At 55.2% G+C, this 19674-nt stretch overlaps 1 protein-coding gene across 2 annotated transcripts; it reads left to right on the plus strand.

The window, feature by feature from the left end:
• The first annotated feature begins 315 nt into the window (after nucleotides 1–315).
• Nucleotides 316–18030, plus strand: LOC140896905 (bactericidal permeability-increasing protein). 2 transcript variants are annotated; one of them, XM_073309000.2, is made up of 15 exons: nucleotides 322–636; nucleotides 2345–2459; nucleotides 3264–3392; nucleotides 4355–4510; nucleotides 5121–5184; nucleotides 7726–7789; nucleotides 8339–8430; nucleotides 8995–9171; nucleotides 10031–10090; nucleotides 10391–10558; nucleotides 11027–11094; nucleotides 13104–13146; nucleotides 14230–14293; nucleotides 14822–14898; nucleotides 16708–18030. In XM_073309000.2, exons 1-15 carry the CDS (start codon nucleotides 522–524, stop codon nucleotides 16744–16746), a joined length of 1431 nt encoding a protein of 476 aa, XP_073165101.1. In that variant the 5' UTR covers nucleotides 322–521; the 3' UTR covers nucleotides 16747–18030. The 2 variants fall into 2 exon arrangements, with proteins under 2 accessions (XP_073165102.1, XP_073165101.1); XM_073309001.2 differs by lacking the exons at nucleotides 11027–11094; nucleotides 16708–18030 and having other exon boundaries at nucleotides 316–636.
• The last annotated feature ends 1644 nt before the right edge of the window (nucleotides 18031–19674 follow it).

Here is a 19674-nt window from a genome sequence, read left to right on the forward strand (position 1 = left end):
AATTGGCAGGGCAGTGAGGAGGCATTTGAGGTTGGCACGGCGCTGAAGGCAAAGTCCTTGCCTCTCCTTTCCCCCAACCCACCCTGGTATCCATGGAGACTCTTCCAGCTGCATTCCTGTGGCTTGCAGGGCTGCTGTCAGCAGGTGTCTGTTCGTGGAGCCGGGCCTCACCCACACTGCAAGAGCCCAGCAGCAACTCTCAAAGTGAGGAGTGAGCGAGCCCCAGGCCAGGAAGCAGAAAGCACAAGTGCCCCGAGCAGCCTTGTCCCCTGGGGTGTGGCCCAGCCCCAGCCCCAAGAGGAGGAACCTAGAGTAGGACATGGCTGAGAATTGTGCAAGTGGGGACGGCCCCCAGAGGAATGTGAAAGCAACTTCCTGCTTTCTTGGCACCCATTATCAGTTCCCTTTTCCACCCTGCTATAAACACGCCGGTTATAGCAGCAGGATCGGAGGGGAGCATCGGCCAGCAGCCAGCTCAGCACATCTTGGTGGCTGGACGGTACCTCCGCACTCCTGTAAGGATGGCAACGCGTCACCTGGCCCTGGCTGCCTCGGTGCTGGCCATCTGCATGGTGCTCACCAGGGCCACTAACCCCGGCTTTGTGGCCAGAATCACTGTTAAAGGCCTGGACTACGGTAGGTTCCCAGTCTAATTTGTGTCTGTCTCACACCGAGCCTGGCGAGGGGGGCCAGGTGGGCAGCTACCCAAAATGCATTGTAAGGGGAGTACAATAGGAACCAGTCGGCCAGTGGGATGGACATGACATGCAGGTGCTAGTCACGGCTGTGAGGATGGGTCCCAGGACCGTGTGGAGTGGCCTGTTCCCTTTCTGGGGCAGTCTCTGGAATGGGCCTTTTCATGGCAATGTCTCCCTGTGAAGGCGGGGAAGGAAACCTGGCAACCCCATTAGGGCACTCGGAACTTGCATCTCTCCAAGCATCTTCTCTGTGGGGTGCATGGTGGTTACATGGGCAGCATCCTCCCTGCATTCTCTCTGCGTGTGGCGGAAAGTGAGTGCGCTCTGCAACCCGGCTTGGAGGGATCTTTGGGGCTGGGGACCCCTCCCTGTCTCCCTTTGGCCCCCAGCTCTTGCCCCGTGTACTTCCCATCCTGGCAGCGCATGGGGCTGGTTAGCTGGCGAGGTGTCTCGCTCCTTCAGTGCATGACACCAGCTCCCGAAGAGCAGAGAGACTCACCCAGGTCAATGAGCTCCCAGGCTGAGATGAGTCCGTCACTGAAGTGAAATCACAGAACAAGCTCTTATGCAGCCCTGTTATGGATTGAACGAGACGCAGTTCCTCCCTCCCCACCCCCCAAGAGCTATCTGGAGAGCGGGAAGTGCCTTTCCCTCCCAGCTAGAGCCGGGGGCTGTCTACACTGCAGTCAGAGGGGTGATTGCAGCTCGCACTAGCTTTCGTCTAGGTCACGTGACTAGAAATAGCACACGCCGGCACGGAGCCTGGTGCAGGCTGTACAAGCCCGCCGGAAAGCCTGGGTACATGCTCATGTTGCTAACCCATGCCAGGGCCATGCGGCCGCACTTCGCTGCTGCTTTTCGCCGCACTAGCTAAATTCAAGCTAGAGCAAGCAGCCGTCCCACCTCCGGTTGCAGTGGACACACACCTGGGCTGATCTCAGGAGAACCCTGGGCCCATCCTACCCGGCTCGGCTGTGCCTTGTGCAGTGCTCTGCACTGTCAAAGTGAGTGCCGTGTGCGAGCACTCAGATCTGGGGCCTCTTTGACACCAGCGTTCCCCTGCTCTGCACCGTCAAAGTGAGTGCCGTGTGTGAGCACTCAGATCTGGGGCCTCTTTGACACCAGCGTTCCCCTGCTCTGCACTGTCAAAGTGAGTGCCGTGCACGAGCACTCAGATCTGGGGCCTCTTTGACACCAGCGTCCCCCTGCTCTGCACTGGTGTAAATGACTGTCCAGAGTACAGGGCTGTGAAGAATGAGGCTCACTAGCATCCATTAGGAGCTGGAATTCATGCACGTTTTGGCATGCAGCCCACTTCCTGGATTCCCTTCCCCTGGGCAGCCGTGCAGCCTGCCCTGTGCCAATTGTCCACCTTGCTGCTGCCTTCCCCCATGGGCCCAGGTTAATCAATGTCACTTAGCGCAGCCCAGGCTGTAATGTTAGGGTTCTTTCTCGCAATCTGAGGCTTCGCACTAATAATCACACGTGAGATGGAAACCAGCTCCCTTCACTTACTGAATCAGCAGGTAAGTTACTAACTGGTTGTTCCTTTTGACACTTTCCTCGTGTGATGGCAAATATACCAGGGCTGTATCCAGCTGGCTCGCAAAGGGCCAGCCTGTGACGTGCGCTTTGTGTCCCTGCAGCTCGTCAGGAGGGCATCACTGCCCTGCAGAAGGAATTAGCCAAGCTGAAGCTGCCAGACTTCTCGGGGTCCTTTAAAGTCAAGATCTTAGGGAAGGTGCGCTACACATTCTACAGGTGAGACCTTGGGGCTTCCACGTGCAGCCGTCCCCCGCCCCCAGTACGAGCTCTGAGTGCAAGCTGCGGGGCAGAGTCCTTCCCAGGGTGGGGCATGTCCCTGGGGGCCATTCCTCTCCCGCCGGAGAGCCAGGTGCAAGAGGGTTCAATAAGGTGGAGCAAGAGCTCCTGATGGAAAGTGAATTGCTGTGGTTCTGCCAAACCCATTTATCCAAACCTCCCAGCCGGAGCCAGGTAATATGTGACTTGGAGCCCAGGCACTCAAGGTTGGGATGGTGTTTGTGCAAAATCAGACCAAATGGGTTTTGCCAAAAAGAAAACGTACCCCCAGTCCAGTTTGTCCGTGCCTGATTCCACAGCTAGCCCTTCCCCGGGGAGCAGAGCCCACTGACTAGAGCTCCCAGCGCTGCTGGGATGACCTCTCCTTTCAGGAGACCGCGAATAAGCCCACCCCCACCTCCAGCCCGTCTGACACAAGCAGGTTCCTGTGATGGCAAAAGCACTTTGTGGCTCTCTCCCAGGAGCGAGGTCACCTTGCTACGCTGAGAGAACGGCGGGTGGCCGGCAGAGCGTTGTGTTCACAGAAGGGGGCGTAGCCCCAGGGGTACAGCCCCTTCTTGTGCCTCAGTCTGTCTGGGAGGGGTCACTCGCAAGGGAGGAAAGGAGTTTGTTCACCCTGACCTGCTCGGTCCTCGACCCCGTGCAACCAGCAGTGCTGGTGGCTGTGGGGACACGGAGGCCTGTGCTCAGGGTTTTCCCGGGGAAGCTCTGGTTTTCTGCTGATAGAATTTCTCTCTCTTGCAGTCTGAACCTTCGCAGTTTCCAGTTGCCGAGTTCGCAAATTGCCCTGATCCCCAACGTGGGCCTGAAGGTCTCCATTGCCAACGCCTTTGCCCAGCTGACGGGGAAGTGGAAGGTGAAGAAGAGATTTCTGTAAGCGCCGTCCGGCTCTGTGCACCCTTTGTGTCCCAAAACGGCCCCATCTCTTTTATCTCCCCTCCCCGACCCCCTGCGCGCACCTATACACACACACACTTGTTTCTCCTTGTCATTTCCTGCCCCACTAACTTGTTTCCCACGTGTAGGGGGCTGATTCTCCTCTCATACTAGTTTTACACCAGTGCTGCCTCATTGACATCAGTGGGGTTACTCCGGATTTACACTAGCGTAAGCGAGAGAAGGATCAGGTCCATCATCCACAGAGAGGCAGGCCCCAACACCCACCCATGGGTGGGGGTCACCCATAGGGCCTGTCTCCCTGGCGTGAGTATTCACAGTGATGGTTGGAGGGCAGTACCCAAGCCCAGCTTCTCATTTCCGGAGGGCAGCATTCTCGCAGTGCTGGGCAGGGGGCTGTGTTCTTCTCTGGATCTCCTCCAGAGTCACTCCTAAAGCCCTCGTAGGCTCTGGCCTCTGACATAGCCTGGCCTTTGCACTTCAGCCCTGGGTGATCCGTCGAGGGGCTCGGTCGCGTGGCTCCAGGGGGAAGAGCCATGGGGATGAGTGTGGAGGGAATTTCTTGCTGTGTTCTCCCCCACTGCCTCTTTAGAAATAGCTAGTAGGTGACATGGGGCAGCCCCGAGCTGATGCTCTGAGCTGGTTAGTCAGAAGCACTGGAGAATATCCTGCAGTGAGCCTCCATCCTGGGCATGGAACCAATGGCCTTACAGGTTATTTCCCACTCTCTAATTCCTGCTATAATGATGGACAAAGGAAACCGCAGGGTGACTGTGTATCCCGAATATTGCTCCAGCCTCAGGGATGTTCCTCGTGAATAATCAGTGCTCCAGGGATTAACATACAAGCCCTTTCCACCAGCATATGGCGTGTGCAGGGGTTTTAGGAGAGCCCCTGCCTGCAAATGCAATCTCTTCTGCTTCTTCCTTTCCCATTAGCAGGGACAGTGGTTCATTTGACCTGAAGGTTGAGGGTCTCTCTATCTCTGTTGGTCTGAAGCTGGGCAGCGACGCCTCTGGGAGACCCACCATTACCACCTCGGAGTGTGGAACCCACATCTCCAACGTTCGGGTGCACATTTCTGGCAGGTTTGGGTATGTAACTGCCCTTAATTGTCATGGCTTGGGGGTCATGTTGATTAGCCCATCTTCTACAAGGGCCTCCAGGGATATAAGTTACCTTCAGCCCCTCTCTGCTGCACCCACAGGTCTGTAAGCAGCACTGCCGGCCCTTCCAATTCTGCCTTCCTTCACAAAATGCTAGCGGGGTAAACTGAGTCCTGAAGTAATTGGCCCAGAGGCCCTGTAGCTGCACAGAGAGGCTAATTAAGGAAAAGCTCTGATACTGCCCAGGAGATTGGTTGGTGAAAGACGAATTTAATAAATAAACATACAGAACCAAATCATGAGCTAATGAATTATCTTGCACCAGGTCTGAATTTGGCCCACGGTGTTGTCCCTTTAGGAGACATGTTTTCAGCCCATCTCTAAATTTGGGTGTGCACATTTTGCAAGCTTATCTGCAAATGCAGCCATTGTATTAAAACAAAGCAAAGCAACCAAAGATTTCAATCCAAACCATCCTGGGACAACATGCCCAGCGGTCACACACCTCTCTAGTGTCGCCCCTTTCCAAGGAAACGCTCCTCCGATATCCTCCCATGGGCAGGAGCATGACTTGATCGCACTGTGTTTTTCTCCATAGCTGGCTGTACAATCTCTTTCACAAGAAGATTGAGTCCAGCTTCAGGAGGACCATGGAAGGCAAGGTACGATATGCTAGGAGCACAGAATACCAACTCTTGATAGTGACCCCTCGTCCACTGTCCAGCTCTCCTGCGGCACTGACATGATTTCCAAATGGCCTGTGTCCACACGCTCTTGCTCTCAGGCAAGAGCTCGGGGCGCGGGGGGTGTCCTGGAGCTCGAGTTCTTGGGGAGAGGTGTGCGGTACACAGATCAGTGCTGCAAAGTATCGTGAAAAACACATAAACTGCAGTCACCTCGGCAGTGCACAGTTCTTACGGAATTCTAAACTTGCAACATTTGCCGATGCCTAATATCATTGGTCTCAATTAACAAAGACTTTTCTTTTCCCGGGGTCGTTAATTAGATCGCATGCCTCAGCCAAGCTCAGATCAAAAGACAGAGCCCACTTAGAGCGAGGCTTTCAACGGCCTGTCACTCGTAGAGATTTTTAGGAGCTTTGGGGTAGAAATTCTCATTGCTGGATTTACAGTCATTTACTGGCTTATTTTAATGGGGCGCAGTGGCAACACCCGGGTACCTACAGCACAGTACAATAGCCTACCCTCAGGAAACCTGCACCAAGACGTGGAAACAAGCTGTTAGAAATAATTGCTACATGGCTAACTGGCCCGACTTGCTACAGCTCTTGATGTGAACCTCATTCAGGAAGGAGGCAGTTGGAGAACAGGGAAAAGTCCATTTATACAATAGATTTAAAATGCTGGACTGATTGTATTGAGCTACTTTTAGTGCCATCTAGTGGCTTTTTAAGGGCCATCTGGAAGCCCTTGGAGCAGATGGGCTGGCATTCGAAGCAAAGCCCGGGCCAATCAGAGAGGTGCTTCTGTTTAAGGCTTTTGTCTCCTGCCTCTCTGGAGGGGACACTGCTGGGGAACCTTGGAGACGGGGTGAGAATCTCTCAGTAACTCCCCTCCTGCTCCTTTTGCAGCACGTCAGGGTCCCCATCACCACATGCCAGAAACTTCCCGTAGGCAGAGGCCTAGCCCCCCTGCTCTATAGCACCGGTTCCCATGTTCCCTGGTTAATCTGCTCATGCCTGTCCCAAGGAAGTCACGGAGATGCTTTGTTTCCCCTCCTTAGAACAGGGGGTGCATCCCGTCTCTCACCCTAACTCCCTGCACCCCCCAGCTCCCTGTCCGTCTCAGGGACTTGCCCACACCCTGCAGAGCTGAACCTCCGCTGCTTGACCTCTCTCCCCTTCCCACGCTCCGCTGGGCTGGCTCCCCCTTGACACTCTGTGCACCAGGAGGGTATGTGCATGCACAAGGGCTGTTATATGACTCAGCCCCCAACAAACCTTTCCCATTTCCCCATCAGTCTCAGGCCAGGGTTTGGCACTCCAGGGCCCTGCGTGGATGTGTCCTGTCTCTGCATAGCGGGGGGAAGGAACACACCTTCCCGTTCACAAGCTGTACAGCAGAGAGGAGGGAAAAGAACTGGTTTGACAACTAACAGGCGTGAGCGTGAGCTGACCACATGATGGATAACGGGGACCCGTGGACTAGAATAGTAACCGGACAGCTCCTGCCTCCTACCTCTCGAGGGAATTCCCCCCTTGTGCTCAGCTCTTTGTTTTCTGGTTACCATGCCCCTGTCTTGTGAAGCACTGGCTATTGCTCTTGGCCACTGCTGCAGGCCAGAGGCTAGACTGGAAAGACCAATGGTCCGATCCAGCGGGGCGGTTTCTGGGTCCTTACGGGAAACGGGACTGGAGAAGATCCCCAGCAGGTATTCTAGTGCATTGGCAGGGTTATTCCCTGCAGTCCATTTCCAACCATGCTGTACACGCTGGTTCAGTCTCCCAGTAACACCGAAGTGGCATTTCTGCCGAGCCCCTGGAGCTGGGCGAGGAGAGTCAATAGCGTGCTGTCGCTGAGAGCACAGAGCCCTTTGGGTTTTATCATCCCACTCCATCGAGCTGTTTCTCTCCCCCTCCCCAGGCAAGGCTGAATTAGCCCTTTCTGGTTGCCTGGGTAGGTTAAAAACTTGGCTACCCAGCCTGGCTTACCCAGGAGCAGTAAGTTAAAGACACCCCCGTCCCCCATGTGCTGCCTGGGGCATGAGTGCTGCATTTGGTGAACAGCCAAACTTCCAGTCTGCATGGTGGAGCTTTGGACATAGAGGTCCAGTGATCAGAGCTCATCCAAAGCAGGTTGGATTCCACGTACATATTCTCCAACATGTCCAGTCTAGAACATAGAACTGGGACTTGGGTCACAAGTGAGACCCTTTTCAAAGGAGCTCAACTGAGCCACTAGGCTGTGCTTGGAGTTGTTTGCATGAGCAAATATTTGCGCACACAGCCCCCCTCTCTTCCCCCCCCCACACGCACGATGCATGCATGTTGGGCAGTCAGCCAGACCACTGCCTCATTTGCAGGCAGAAATGTCACTTGCGTGTGCAAACACAGGCTTTTGCATAAGTAAAAAAGTTGTGCAGCATTGCAGAAACTGAGAGGCGGTTTGAGGACTTGCCACTCAGTGTGTGACTCAGACAGAGCTGCTGGTCAGTCACCAAGGGGTCACCTCTGTTTTCCACAGGTCTGCGAAGCAGTGACCAGCTCTGTCACCACCAAGCTGCAGCCCTATCTCCAGACTCTGCCAGGTACAACACGATGATGGCTTTGGATTTTTACAAGTCTTTCCCCCAGGCCAGGCACATGCCATGGGACACTGTTTTTCACCCCGCATTTAGCCTCTGGCCCACAATGAGGGCCATGGGGCACCACATCACCCCAAAGGGACCGTGTGAGCTGCCTGGTGGAGGCTGTCCCCCTCTGTATGTAGTCAGCTGCTCTCAGGACAGGAGGGTGCAAAGCCCTGCCTCCTCCCCTCCCTCTGGGGAGCATGGCGGGACCAGGCCCAGGGCTCCCCAGAGGTTGGGACTGCAGGTGTCCTTAGCAGAAAGGACCCAGCTTGACTCTCCCGGCTGAGGGCTAGTTCCCAGAGCTGGTAGCTACAGAAAAACCCTGTCTCTTTGCTCTGAACTGAGCTGAGGGAGAATAAACCTGGCTCCCTAACTCCCCATGCCACTGGTAACTCCTCACTGGCTTGCTGCTCTGTGAGTCCCAGCTAGAGAGAGGGAACAGCTCACCCCCCAGTGATTTCCACTGGCATCTCAGCCCATCGGTTTTGTGTCTCTCCTGTTCTGTAGTCACAGCAAAGATAGACAAGGTGGCTGGGATTGATTACTCCCTGGTTGCACCTCCCGCGGCAACAGCCCAATCTCTGGATGTGAATCTGAAGGTGAGATGGGAACTGAGGGACACACACAACCCTGGGGGGATCAGTGAAGAATATATGTACGTTCCATTAGCATTTCTGCCTACCGAGGGCCTGGAGCATCAACTACCAGGTGCCAGAGCATCCTAGGAGCTAGGGGCTGAAACTCAGGCCTCATTGATTCTGTTCCCAGATCTGCCACTGACTCTCAGTGTGGAATTGTGACCATTGGCGAGTCACTTAACCTCTCTGTGCCTCCAGTGACTTAGCTGCAGCTAAAAATGGGTAAAATGAGTAAAATGCAATCCACCCCTCTCTCGTGTCATGTACAGGGCACTTGAGCTCCTTCCCATGACAAGCTCCAGGCCATTCCAAAACATTAGCATTCTTTATATTGATCCAGTCCCGGGTTATTTTTAACATGCTCTGGTGTGAGTGCAGGGTGGGGAGAGCGGTGGGTAGACCCGGTTTTTATTTTCTTCCTCTGAACGCTTTGCTCCCAAGCTGGGACAGTGAAAACCAAGTGAATTCCAGCTCCCCCTGTTCTCCCCTCCCCCAGGCATCATTCTTTCTTTCCTTCCTCACTAGGGTGAATTTTTTTCCCTGGCCCATCGCTCTGCCGTCCCCTTTGCTCCTCCCATACTGGCCTTCCCCGTGGATCATGACCGCATGGTTTACTTCGCAGCCTCCAGTTACTTCTTCAACACAGCTGGCTTTGTGTACCACAAGGCCGGGGTCCTGCTCTTTGAGATCACTGATGCCATGGTAAGGGGTTGTGGGACTCAGGAGACCTGGGTTCCATTCCCATCTCAACCACAAGCTTCCTTGGGCATGTCGCTGAGTCTCTCCGGCCCATCTGTGAAATGGTTGAATCACCCTACTGCATGGGGTGAGGGTGAGATCAACCCATTGAGGACTGCATGGCGCTCGGACTCTGGTGGTGAGGGCCATATGAGTACAAGATGGGTAGGGGCAGGGGTGCTGGGGTAAGTCAGTGGGGGATGTTTTCTCTCTCATCGGGCACCACATGTGGTGTTTGCAGTCATCCCCTGACAGGGTAAAAGGCAAGATCTCACGGGGACCCGCCCTTAGAGGCAGATCCCACCTTGCTGCTGGCAGACATGGGATTGAGAGCTCGTCCCACAAACCCTGGGCTATGGCTGCTGGAGAAGGAGGTGGGGTGGTTAGTCACAGTTCCTGGGCTAATGGCACCCCTGAGCCCATCCGCTTTCAGGCCTTGGGCTGCAACCGCCCTCAGGATGAATGCAGGCAATTCTCTCACTCTCAGACGGGGCCCTGGGCATCAGCTGTGGTCACCTCTGCAGGTCTTAATTCCAGTGTGACAGGCCTATCATAAACATGCCACTCCCAGTGGAGTTAGGTCGGACAGGAAAGTCTAATAACCCACCTCAGGTGTAGCGTCACTTTCCCTGCCTGACCAGGTCACGTACCAGGTTCATACCGGGCCCGGCTTTACACAGCAGTAGGCTTAGGTTATTGAGGATGGCGGAGGTGGGTTTGGTGGCTGATTTTGCCTCCGGCTCTTCCACTTGTCATTCCATACGGCAGGTCATTGCTCTGTTGAATTGACCCTCCGGCACCATTTGTGTTTCTCCTGCCACAGATTCCGAAGGAGTTTAAATTCCATTTGAACACCTCCACTTTTTCAGCCTTCATTCCCCAGGTACGTGTCCTGCTCCCCTGAGAGAGCGTCGGTGCTGAGCCAGCTGCCGGCCTGCCACACACAAACGACTGGGCACCGTGGTTTGCTGGGGGTGGCCTCAGGAAAGGGGTCTTCAGGAAAGACATGTTTGGAAATGTTGAGGTGGGGCGATGGTCACAGGAGGAACATGATGTGTTGTTTGATTAAGGGCTGCATCAGATTCCATTTCTCAGGGACTTTGCTTTATCACGGTACCGAGCTTGTGCAAATCTGTCGTCACCTTCCCTGGTGCTGACTGGCTCTCCTCTGCTCCATCCCCAGCTGGAGAAGATGTACCCAGACAAGCTGATGAAGCTCAGGATTAAAACCTCTTCTGCTCCGTTCCTGACCATCGCGCCTGGGAACTTGTCGCTTACACCTGTTGTGGATATCCAAGCATACGTTATCCTACCCAACTCCTCCTTTGTCCCCATCTTCCTCCTCAGCATGGTAAGTCTGGGCATGGCTTATGGATATTGGCCCTGGGTGGAGAGACCTTAGTGCAGTTGCCCTACTGATGATAGAGGAGGGATCTGGCATATGGACCTGGAATAGCTGCTAGCTCTCCTAAGCGCATATCCCTGTGTCTCCCCCTCTAGCGAGCTGACTCCTGCTGGGATCGGCTGGGACTGGATTGGCCATGAGCTGGGCCCCATCCCTTTGCCAAGTGCAGCAACCCTACTGCATTCCTCCAGCAGGAGAGGAGAGGGACCCCCCACATAACCTGCCTGTCTGCCTTTCCCAGCACAGCCGCTCTGGTCTCCTCCCCGTGCTGTCAGCAAGATGACAGTGCAGGCTGTGCCCAGCCCTTCCCCTGCAGGAGCCAGGTCTCTCTCCTGGCTCCCCGATCCCAGGGAAAGGCCTTTGCATTCACAGTCCCAGTCTCACGGGAACTGACCTCACTTCTCCTATTCCTAGACCAGCAGCGTTTCAGTCAAAATTATGGTGACCTCTGCCCAGATAGGTGGGACCCTGGAGCTTGGCAGGTAGGAGCCACAGCGAGGGTCGGGGGTGGGGGTGGGGGTGGAGGGGAGTTCAACCTTTGTCCTTCCCTGCTAAGCCAACGTCAGGTCATAAGAGGCTCGTAAAGGCTTGATAGAGAGCAGGGCATCTCTGAGAGCAGCGTGGATCCTGGGGAACGGCGCTGCCAGAGGATACGGCTAAACTTTCTGCAGGGCCCAGGAGGTGTCGGAGTTTCCGTTCTGGGGGTGAGGGCAGGGAGAGGGTGAGAAGGAGGCTGAGAAGCATCCCAGAGCTGCCAGACTCCCCGCTGGCTAGTGGGCTAGCTGTGGCCATGGCGTAAATGCAGCCCTTGTGTAAGCTACATTGGCGACAGGCCAGTTGCACTGGCTTGCATCTGAGCTGAATTTGGCCCTGTACCTGCCGGTGAAGGCCAGGGGTCGCAGAGGGCGGGGGATTGACGAAGCTGGGATGAAAGCTGTGGGATTCAAACTCCCAGCTCCCCTGGTATGTGACCTTCACTCCTCCCAGCATGCCTGGGCATTACAGCAAACACAACACTGAGATTCACAGTGCACCGCCAGCCCCGGCCGCACCACAGCACCCGAGTATCCCTGCCCAGGGCCCACCCCCGGCCGCCCCACAGTACCTGAGTATCACCACAGTACCCGAGTATCCCTGCCCAGGGCCCACCCCCGGCCGCCCCACAGTACCTGAGTATCCCTGCCCAGGGCCCACCCCCGGCCGCCCCACAGTACCCGAGTATCACCACAGCGCCCGAGTATCCCTGCCCAGGGCCCGCCCCCGGCCGCCCCACAGTACCTGAGTATCACCACAGTACCCGAGTATCCCTGCCCAGGGCCCACCCCTGGCCGCCCCACAGTACCTGAGTATCACCACAGTACCCGAGTATCCCTGCCCAGGGCCCGCCCCCAGCCGCCCCACAGTACCTGAGTATCACCACAGTACCCGAGTATCACTGCCCAGGGCCCACCCCCGGCCGCCCCACAGTACCTGAGTATCACCACAGTACCCGAGTATCCCTGCCCAGGGCCCGCCCCCGGCCACCCCACAGTGCCCGAGTATCACCACAGTGCCCGAGTATCACTGCCCAGGGCCCGCCCCCGGCCGCCCCACAGTACCTGAGTATCACCACAGTACCCGAGTATCCCTGCCCAGGGCCCGCCCCCGGCCACCCCACAGTGCCCGAGTATCACCACAGTGCCCGAGTATCCCTGCCCAGGGCCCGCCCCCGGCCGCCCCACAGTGCCCGAGTATCCCTGCCCAGGGTCCTCCCCCGGCCGCCCCACAGTGCCCGAGTATCCCTGCCCAGGGCCCGCCCCCGGCCGTCCCACAGTACCTGAGTATCACTGCCCAGGGCCTGCCTCCGGCCGCCCCACAGTACCCGAGTATCACCACAGCACCCGAGTATCACTGCCCAGGGCCCGCCCCCGGCCGCCCCACAGTGCCCGAGTATCACCACAGTGCCCGAGTATCCCTGCTAAGGGCCCGCCCCCGGCCGTCCCACAGTACCTGAGTATCACTGCCCAGGGCCTGCCTCCGGCCGCCCCAAAGTACCCGAGTATCACCACAGCACCTGAGTATCACTGCCCAGGGCCCGCCTCCGGCCGCCCCCCAGTACCCAAGTATCACTGCCCAGGGCGTGCCCCCGGCCACCCCACAGTACCCGAGTATCACCACAGCACCCGAGTATCCCTGCCCAGGGCCCGCCCCCGGCCTCCCCACAGTGCCCGAGTATCACTGCCCAGGGCCTGCCTTTGGCTGCACCACACCCCGCACCCAAGCCAGCCGTGCCCATCACTGCCCAGGGCCTGCTCCTGGCCGCACTGCAGTGCCGGCTGCTATCCCAGAGGGACGGCAGCGCTCTGCTTGGCAGCCATTCCACTCTCTTTAAAGGCCGGGCTGGCTGCGGGTGGGGTTCAGACGTGAGCCCCCTCCTGGGGCCGAGCCCTGACAGTAGAGCTCCCTGCGCGAGGGCGCGATGGACGTGCCAAGTCTCCGTGTTTTTCTGCAGGCTGCAGCTGTCACTGAAGCACTCGGATGTCGGCCCTTTCTCTGTGAGTTCTCCTTGGAGGGACTTCACCCAGGCTCTGCTTGGAGGAGCTGCTGGGCTTGATTCACACCTCTGGGTGTGCCCCCAAGGGAGGGCTCCCGGGGGAGGGGAGATGGCGCCCCACTGCCTCCATTCTGTGGGGGTGCCGCCGGGCCAGGGCAGCTGTAAGTTCCAGCCAGGGTGCAAGAGGAGCTGCACCGCCGGGGCTCGTCTCATCTCCCAGGACGCTCTGGACTCCATCGTCGCTTCAGAGGTGCCCCCCACCCTGCCCCCGGGAAGTAGGGTTGCCAGTGGCTGGTGCACTGTGACTCCCTTCCAGCCACCGGGGGTCCCAAGCTGGGCTCGCCAGCAGGAAGACTCTAGCCCGATCTGAAGCGGTGAGGTGATGTCCACGCTGCACCCCTCCTCCACCTGCTGGGTCCGCGCTTCTGGGAAATTTCCGCAGGCCCATCCCTTCCTCCTCCCTTGAGCACCAGGAGTGCGTGCGTGGGTCTACACTGCACCCTCAGCCCAGGCTGGCACTCAGGTTTCAGCCCTCCTTCCATCAGCAAGCACTCAGGACCCGGGTCCTGGGACCCTGCTAGGGGACTGGGTCCCCTTCTGGGACCCCTCGGGGGCTCGGGTCAAAGCCCTGTCATTTTGCAGTGTGGGTGGAGGTCAAGCTGCAGGCCTGAGTCAGACGGTCTGCGTAGAGCAGTGTGGATGCGTTAGCCCAGCTGGGAGACCCCAGTGCAGTAATCACAAGCCCAGGGTTACAGGGCAGTGCGGTTGCTCAACATGGGCTTGGAAACACTGAGTCCCCCAGCCCAGCCAGGCTTAGCGTGCAGTATAGACATGCCGCCTGAGACCCAGGAGCCTGTGCACCCCCACCGGGCCTGCCTGTGGGCCCGGGGTCGATGCTTCCCTAGCCCAGGATGTTGCAGTCTGTTGGACTCGGTTAGTTTCCAGGACGGCCCCTGTGTTTCGTCTCCTTGGTTCAAGCAGATTCTTACCTGAGTTCCTGGCCCCCTAACGTACAGCCACCCCCTCTCCCAGTACCTCCTCTGCTGCCAGCCGCAGAGGGTTACACTCTTCATTGCATCCCCAGGTGCAGCTGCTGCAAGCACTCATGAACTTCTATGGCTCCAGCATCCTGATCCCGCGCATTAACGGTGAGGGGCTGGCGGGTCCAAGGGTATCTGTATCAGACCAGAGCCCTGACACCTCACTTATCAACAGTGGGCAGAAGCTGCTGCGGGCAGAGGAGACCTAGATCCCGGAGCTTCCACCAGCATCCTGGGCCTGCTGCACACACAGGGTGGGGGGCTGAATAGAGTCCATCTCGGAGCAGTGACACGCAGAGAAGAGAACACAGTGGAAAGAATGTGAACGGCGCACGTCGTAATGCCTTCCAGATCCCGTCTCCCTAACGTGCTGCTTCTCGTTCTGCAGCTCGCAGGGCCAGAGCACTGGGACCAGTGCCTGTGTGTGTGTGCAGGGGCAGAGCGGCATGCGAGAAGTCTCCCCCGCTTAGGCAGCTGCTGGGGGGGCTCCCAGCTCCTTCCCCCAGGGAGCAGGGTGCTAACATGGGGGCAGGGCTGGGCAGGTGTGAGTCGATGGTGCCCGGTTCGCTGCACAACCCCACAGCGACTCTGATTGTTCTGCCCCACCATTGCTCTCATGAATGTTTTATTTTGCAGCGCTACTCAGGGAGGGCTTCCCTCTCCCACTGCCGGCTCGCGTCCAGCTCTCCAACCTCGTCATACAGCCCCGCCAGGTCAGTGAACACAATCCCCTGTGCTGGGCAAAGGGGCACCTGGGCAATAATTTGGGGCAACAACTAATGCCAACGGCAGGACGGATCAGAGTGAGGAGCAGGGTGTGAGCCATGCCTGGAGCAACCACCACTGGATACCTTAGTATAGGCCCAGGGAAGGGCAGGGGAAGGCGAGGTGGCCTAATAAACCCTTTTCATCACTAGTGAAGCTCTTGCGGGGGGGTGAGTAGGGCGGGAGAGGGAAGGAAGGGGTCTCTGAGCTGACACCCAGCTTGGTGGAAGTGCTGTGAGGAGGAGCAGTGCCGTTCACAGGCAGGGGAACAGGCAGGAATCGCCCTGATTAGTTGGTGCTAGCTGGCAGGGAGAAGCTGGTCTGTACTAAGGGAGGAGAATGAGAGGTTCCCAGACAGGATAGATCATGAGTCCAAGTGTCAGTGGTCAAGCAACACACAGACTCCATGGGTGCCCAGGTTCATATAAAGCCCTCGGTCTACCCAAGGTACATCCCTGGATTTCCTTGGGATTTACTGGGAGTGGGCAGACGGGGGTGGGAAGTGTCTCTCAGACAAGAACTTAGGAACTGAGCTGGTCTCAGCCCTGAGCGTCAGGGTCCAGATTTTCACAATTGCACAAGTATAGTTGCACACCAATCCCAGAACTGAACGTTCAGAGTCAGCATGCAAATGTACATGTGGTTTTGTGTTTTCTGAAAATCTGGTCTTAAATTTCACACAGCTCTCAATCATAGAATAGAATATCAGGATTGGAAGGGACCTCAGGAGGTTCTAGTCCAACCCCCTGCTCAAAGCAGGACCAATCCCCAACTAAATCATCCCAGCCAGGGCTTTGTCAAGCCTGACCTTAAAAACAAGACGCTGAAAGAAACGACAGATATGAAAAGACAACGCTCCTCTTTCCCCTGAGCAGCACCTGGCCTTGTGAATGGATAACAGGCTCCCACCTTTCCTCTTTGCCTGCACCGCACCCATCCTCATGCCCAGAGAGGGCTCCAGATTCTCTCCTCCCCCTGCAATTCACTGCTACCAAAGCTGTTTGTCCAGGAGTAAAAAACATGTGATTTGTCTCCAAAGAAATTTATAAAGAGCAGAGATTTGCTGTGATTTTTGGCCCTAAATTCCCACCACCACTAACACAAAGTCTTGCGATGTGCTATGTGTGGGTTTTCTATTGGGTGGCATCCTTCCCTGTCCCCACCCCCATGTTAGCAGTGGCTGCATTCTGGTGGCTTTGGGTGCACATACAGGGCTCAAGCCAATGCACACTGAAATCAGCGCAAGGAGTCCTGTTAATTTCAACGGGGCTTGGATCGAGCCCAGACCTTGTGAAGTAGTTGGGATCCCTCAGCATGAGAGGAACTGAGGAAATGTAACATGTTAAGGAACTGAGTCCATTGGGTGTTGGCCAGGCACGTTTGTAAAGCTCTTCCAAAGCAAAGCAGCATGAGACTGTCAGTGCTGTGACTATTGCAGCACGTCCAGCCTAGGGCGAAGGAGTAAAGTGCCAATGACAGAAACAGAGAAACAGCTGCTCACACAATGCTGAATAAATATAAACTTGGGAACAATAGCTGGGGAGAAACATGGATTTCCCTCTGATGTGAAGCCAACTCACACTCTTCATGGCCTGCAGCGTGCACCATACACACATGCTTACCGGCTTGCTGCTCTAGAGTACATATTCCCTGATTAAAGAGAGCCCGGCATTTACCGCCGAATGCAGGTGGGCTCTGCTGTTCTGTGACCAAAGGAAAGGCTTTGCCAGTGGCTTACATCATGATCTCTCTCCTAGAACTTCCTGCTGTTTGGAGCAGATGTTCGTTACATGTAGAGACGCTGAGGACGAGACACTGAAAGAAACAACTGATACGAAAAGACAACGTTCCTCTTTCCCCTGAGCAGCACCTGGCCTTGTGAATGGATAACAGGCTCCCACCTTTCCTCTTTGCCTGCACCGCACCCATCCTCATGCCCAGAGAGGGCTCCAGATTCTCTCCTCCCCCCAGCAATTCACTGCTACCAAAGCTGTTTGTCCAGGAGTAAAAAACATGTGATTTGTCTCCAAAGAAATTCCTCCCCTGCCTGCTCAGTCTGGATCACTGGGCACTGGATAGACAGAGGAGCAGCATGAGCATTTGAACAGAAAGAAAAACCAAGCAAACGAGCTTCCCTTCCACAGACTTTGACCAATGTACATGGTAGAGGGGCATTGCTGGCACATGACGGCCAACATATCGTCAAGGATCTACAACCTATCCTGAAGGACGACCCATCACTCTCACAGATCTTAGGAGACAGGCCAGTCCTTGCTTACAGACAGCCCCCCAACCTGAAGCAAATACTCACCAGCAACCACACACCACACAACAGAACCACTAACCCAGGAACCTATCCTTGCAACAAAGCCTGTTGCCAACTGTGCCCACATATCTATTCAGGGGACACCATCACAGGGCCTAATCACATCAGTCACACGATCAGAGGCTCGTTCACCTGCACATCCACCAATGTGATATATGCCATCATGTGCCAGCAATGCCCCTCTGCCATGTACACTGGTCAAACTGGACAGTCTCTACGCAAAAGAATAAATGGACACAAATCAAACGTCAAGAATTATAACATTCATAAACCAGTCGGAGAACACTTCAATCTCTCTGGTCACTCGATTGCAGACCTAAAAGTGGCAATTCTTCAACAAAAAAACTTCAAAAACAGACTCCAGCGAGAGATTGCTGAATTGGAATTAATTTGCAAACTGGATACAATTAACTTAGGCTTGAATAGAGATTGGGAGTGGTTGAGTCATTACACAAAGTAAAACTATTTCCCCATGTTTATCCCCCAGCCCCACACCCCACTGCTCCTCGGATGTTCCTGTTAACTGCTGGAAATGGCCCACCTTGATTATCACTACAAAAGTTTTTCTCCCCCCCCGCTCTCCTGCTGGTAATAGCTCATCTTAAGTGATCACTCTCCTTACAGTGTGTATGGTAACACCCATTTTTTCATGTTCTGTGTGTATATAAATCTCCCCACTGTATTTTCCACTGCATGCATCCGATGAAGTGAGCTGTAGTTCACGAAAGCTTATGCTCAAATAAATTGGTTAGTCTCTAAGGTGCCACAAGTCCTCCTGTTCTTTTCATGGATAAGTAACACATGGAAACATTTACTGTATCTGTTGCTGCCTTTTTAATGCAGTGTAGCAGCTGGCAATGATGGGGGGTGGGAGAAGGAGAACTAGCACCATCTGACCTGCCAGCTTGCTGCACATTTTGGAATGATGAGAAAATCCTGGGAAAAGGGCGCATTGGAATTGTGAGTTCCTCAGAACAGGGCTCCCAGCCCCGCATCTCCCCCGATCCACTTTTCGCTCCGACCAGCTGTAAGCTATTTATTCACGGTGCAACGTGCTCCAGTCGAAAGTATGTTAGAAAGAGGAACACACATTTTATTGTGTTGTTGGAAAATAAAACACTCTGATAAAGGCAGAGGTTGCAGAAGGGGTTTGTCATCTATTTCCGTGGCCCCTCAGCAGAATTTTTACTCAGCGGAAATACCTGATGTAACAATAATACTTTACACTTACATGCCTCTCATATACACCACGCCAGCGTTTGCGTGTAACACACGAGCCAACTGGGAAATTTTCCGCTGCCTTCGGTGGGTTTTGCGTCTGGTCCAGAATGGCTTTCATCCAAGCAGTTGAAAGCTCCATTACACACAGTAATGAACAGAGCTGACTGAAAACATTCTGTCAAAAAACATTTTTTTCCAATGAAAAACAATGTTTTGACATCCAGGAAATTTTGGGGGGGAAACTATGAAATCCAACAAATTTTCTGTTTTCAGTAACGAAAAACCAAGTGCATTTATTAATTAATTTATTGTTTAAAATGAAAATTTTTGATGATCAGGTTTTCAACAAAACAAAAAAAATTAAGACTTTTTATGAGAAGAAAAACAACAAAAATCATTTTCTTCAGAATTTGTCAAGGGAGGGGTGAATCATTGTCCAAGCAGCACGACTGATTCAGAATGTCTGGGGGGTAGGCAGCCACCTTACAGGTGAGTAAACTGAGGCACGGAGTGGTTAAGTCACATGCTCGGTTTTAGAGCAAAGCCAAAAATCAAACGCCGGAGTCCTGACTCTCAGACCCCTCCCCTACCTGCCAGGCGACACACAAATCTGTAGGAAATACTAACCCCGCATTCAGTGGATATTTTTTCTTTAGTAGTTTGAACGCAGATTAACCTTCCCACCCACTGCTGAACTCTGGTGTTACGTGGGTCGCTCAGAGCAGTCCCGAGACAGTAACTTCTGCCTGAGAGTCTCTTGAGGAGGGTAGGGACTGATTTCCCGAGACCTGTTCTGTAATTCTCGGAGAGGGGGCGGTTCAGGGAGCTCTTGGTGTAGGCAATGCTGGAGACCAGGGCCCTGTCTTCCCGCAAAGCAGCCCACACAGACCCCGCACTGCCAGAAGTATGCCGGGGAGGAAGAAGGATGCCCCTGTGGCCACACTGGTCCTGCAGGGCTTGAGGGAGGTTTGCCTGGCAGGCAGTGATGAAGGTGGGCACAGCCAGGGTGTCAGAGGCATGAAAAAGCCGACAGCAGGACGAACAGACCTTGCGTTGGAACATCAGGCCCGCAGGTCACAGGCAGCGAGATGGTTTCCAGTGCGGCTGTCCAGGCTGCAGCCAGCGCTTAGAGGCAGGTTTCAGGGGCCCAGTTTGCTGGCGGTGGGATTCAGGCCAT

This window comes from Lepidochelys kempii, chromosome 13 (assembly GCF_965140285.1).
Source record: "Lepidochelys kempii isolate rLepKem1 chromosome 13, rLepKem1.hap1, whole genome shotgun sequence".
Classification (NCBI taxonomy): Eukaryota; Metazoa; Chordata; order Testudines; family Cheloniidae; genus Lepidochelys; species Lepidochelys kempii.

Excerpts from the sequence above, each read along its gene's own strand:
- LOC140896905 (XM_073309000.2), top strand. The coding sequence starts at position 522 with ATGGCAACGCGTCACCTGGCCCTGGCTGCCTCGGTGCTGGCCATCTGC. Across the intron at positions 2,460-3,263 it reads GTGCGCTACACATTCTACAG|TCTGAACCTTCGCAGTTTCC; the intron begins GTGAGACCTTGG and ends TCTCTCTTGCAG. Across the intron at positions 4,511-5,120 it reads CACATTTCTGGCAGGTTTGG|CTGGCTGTACAATCTCTTTC; the intron begins GTATGTAACTGC and ends TTTTCTCCATAG.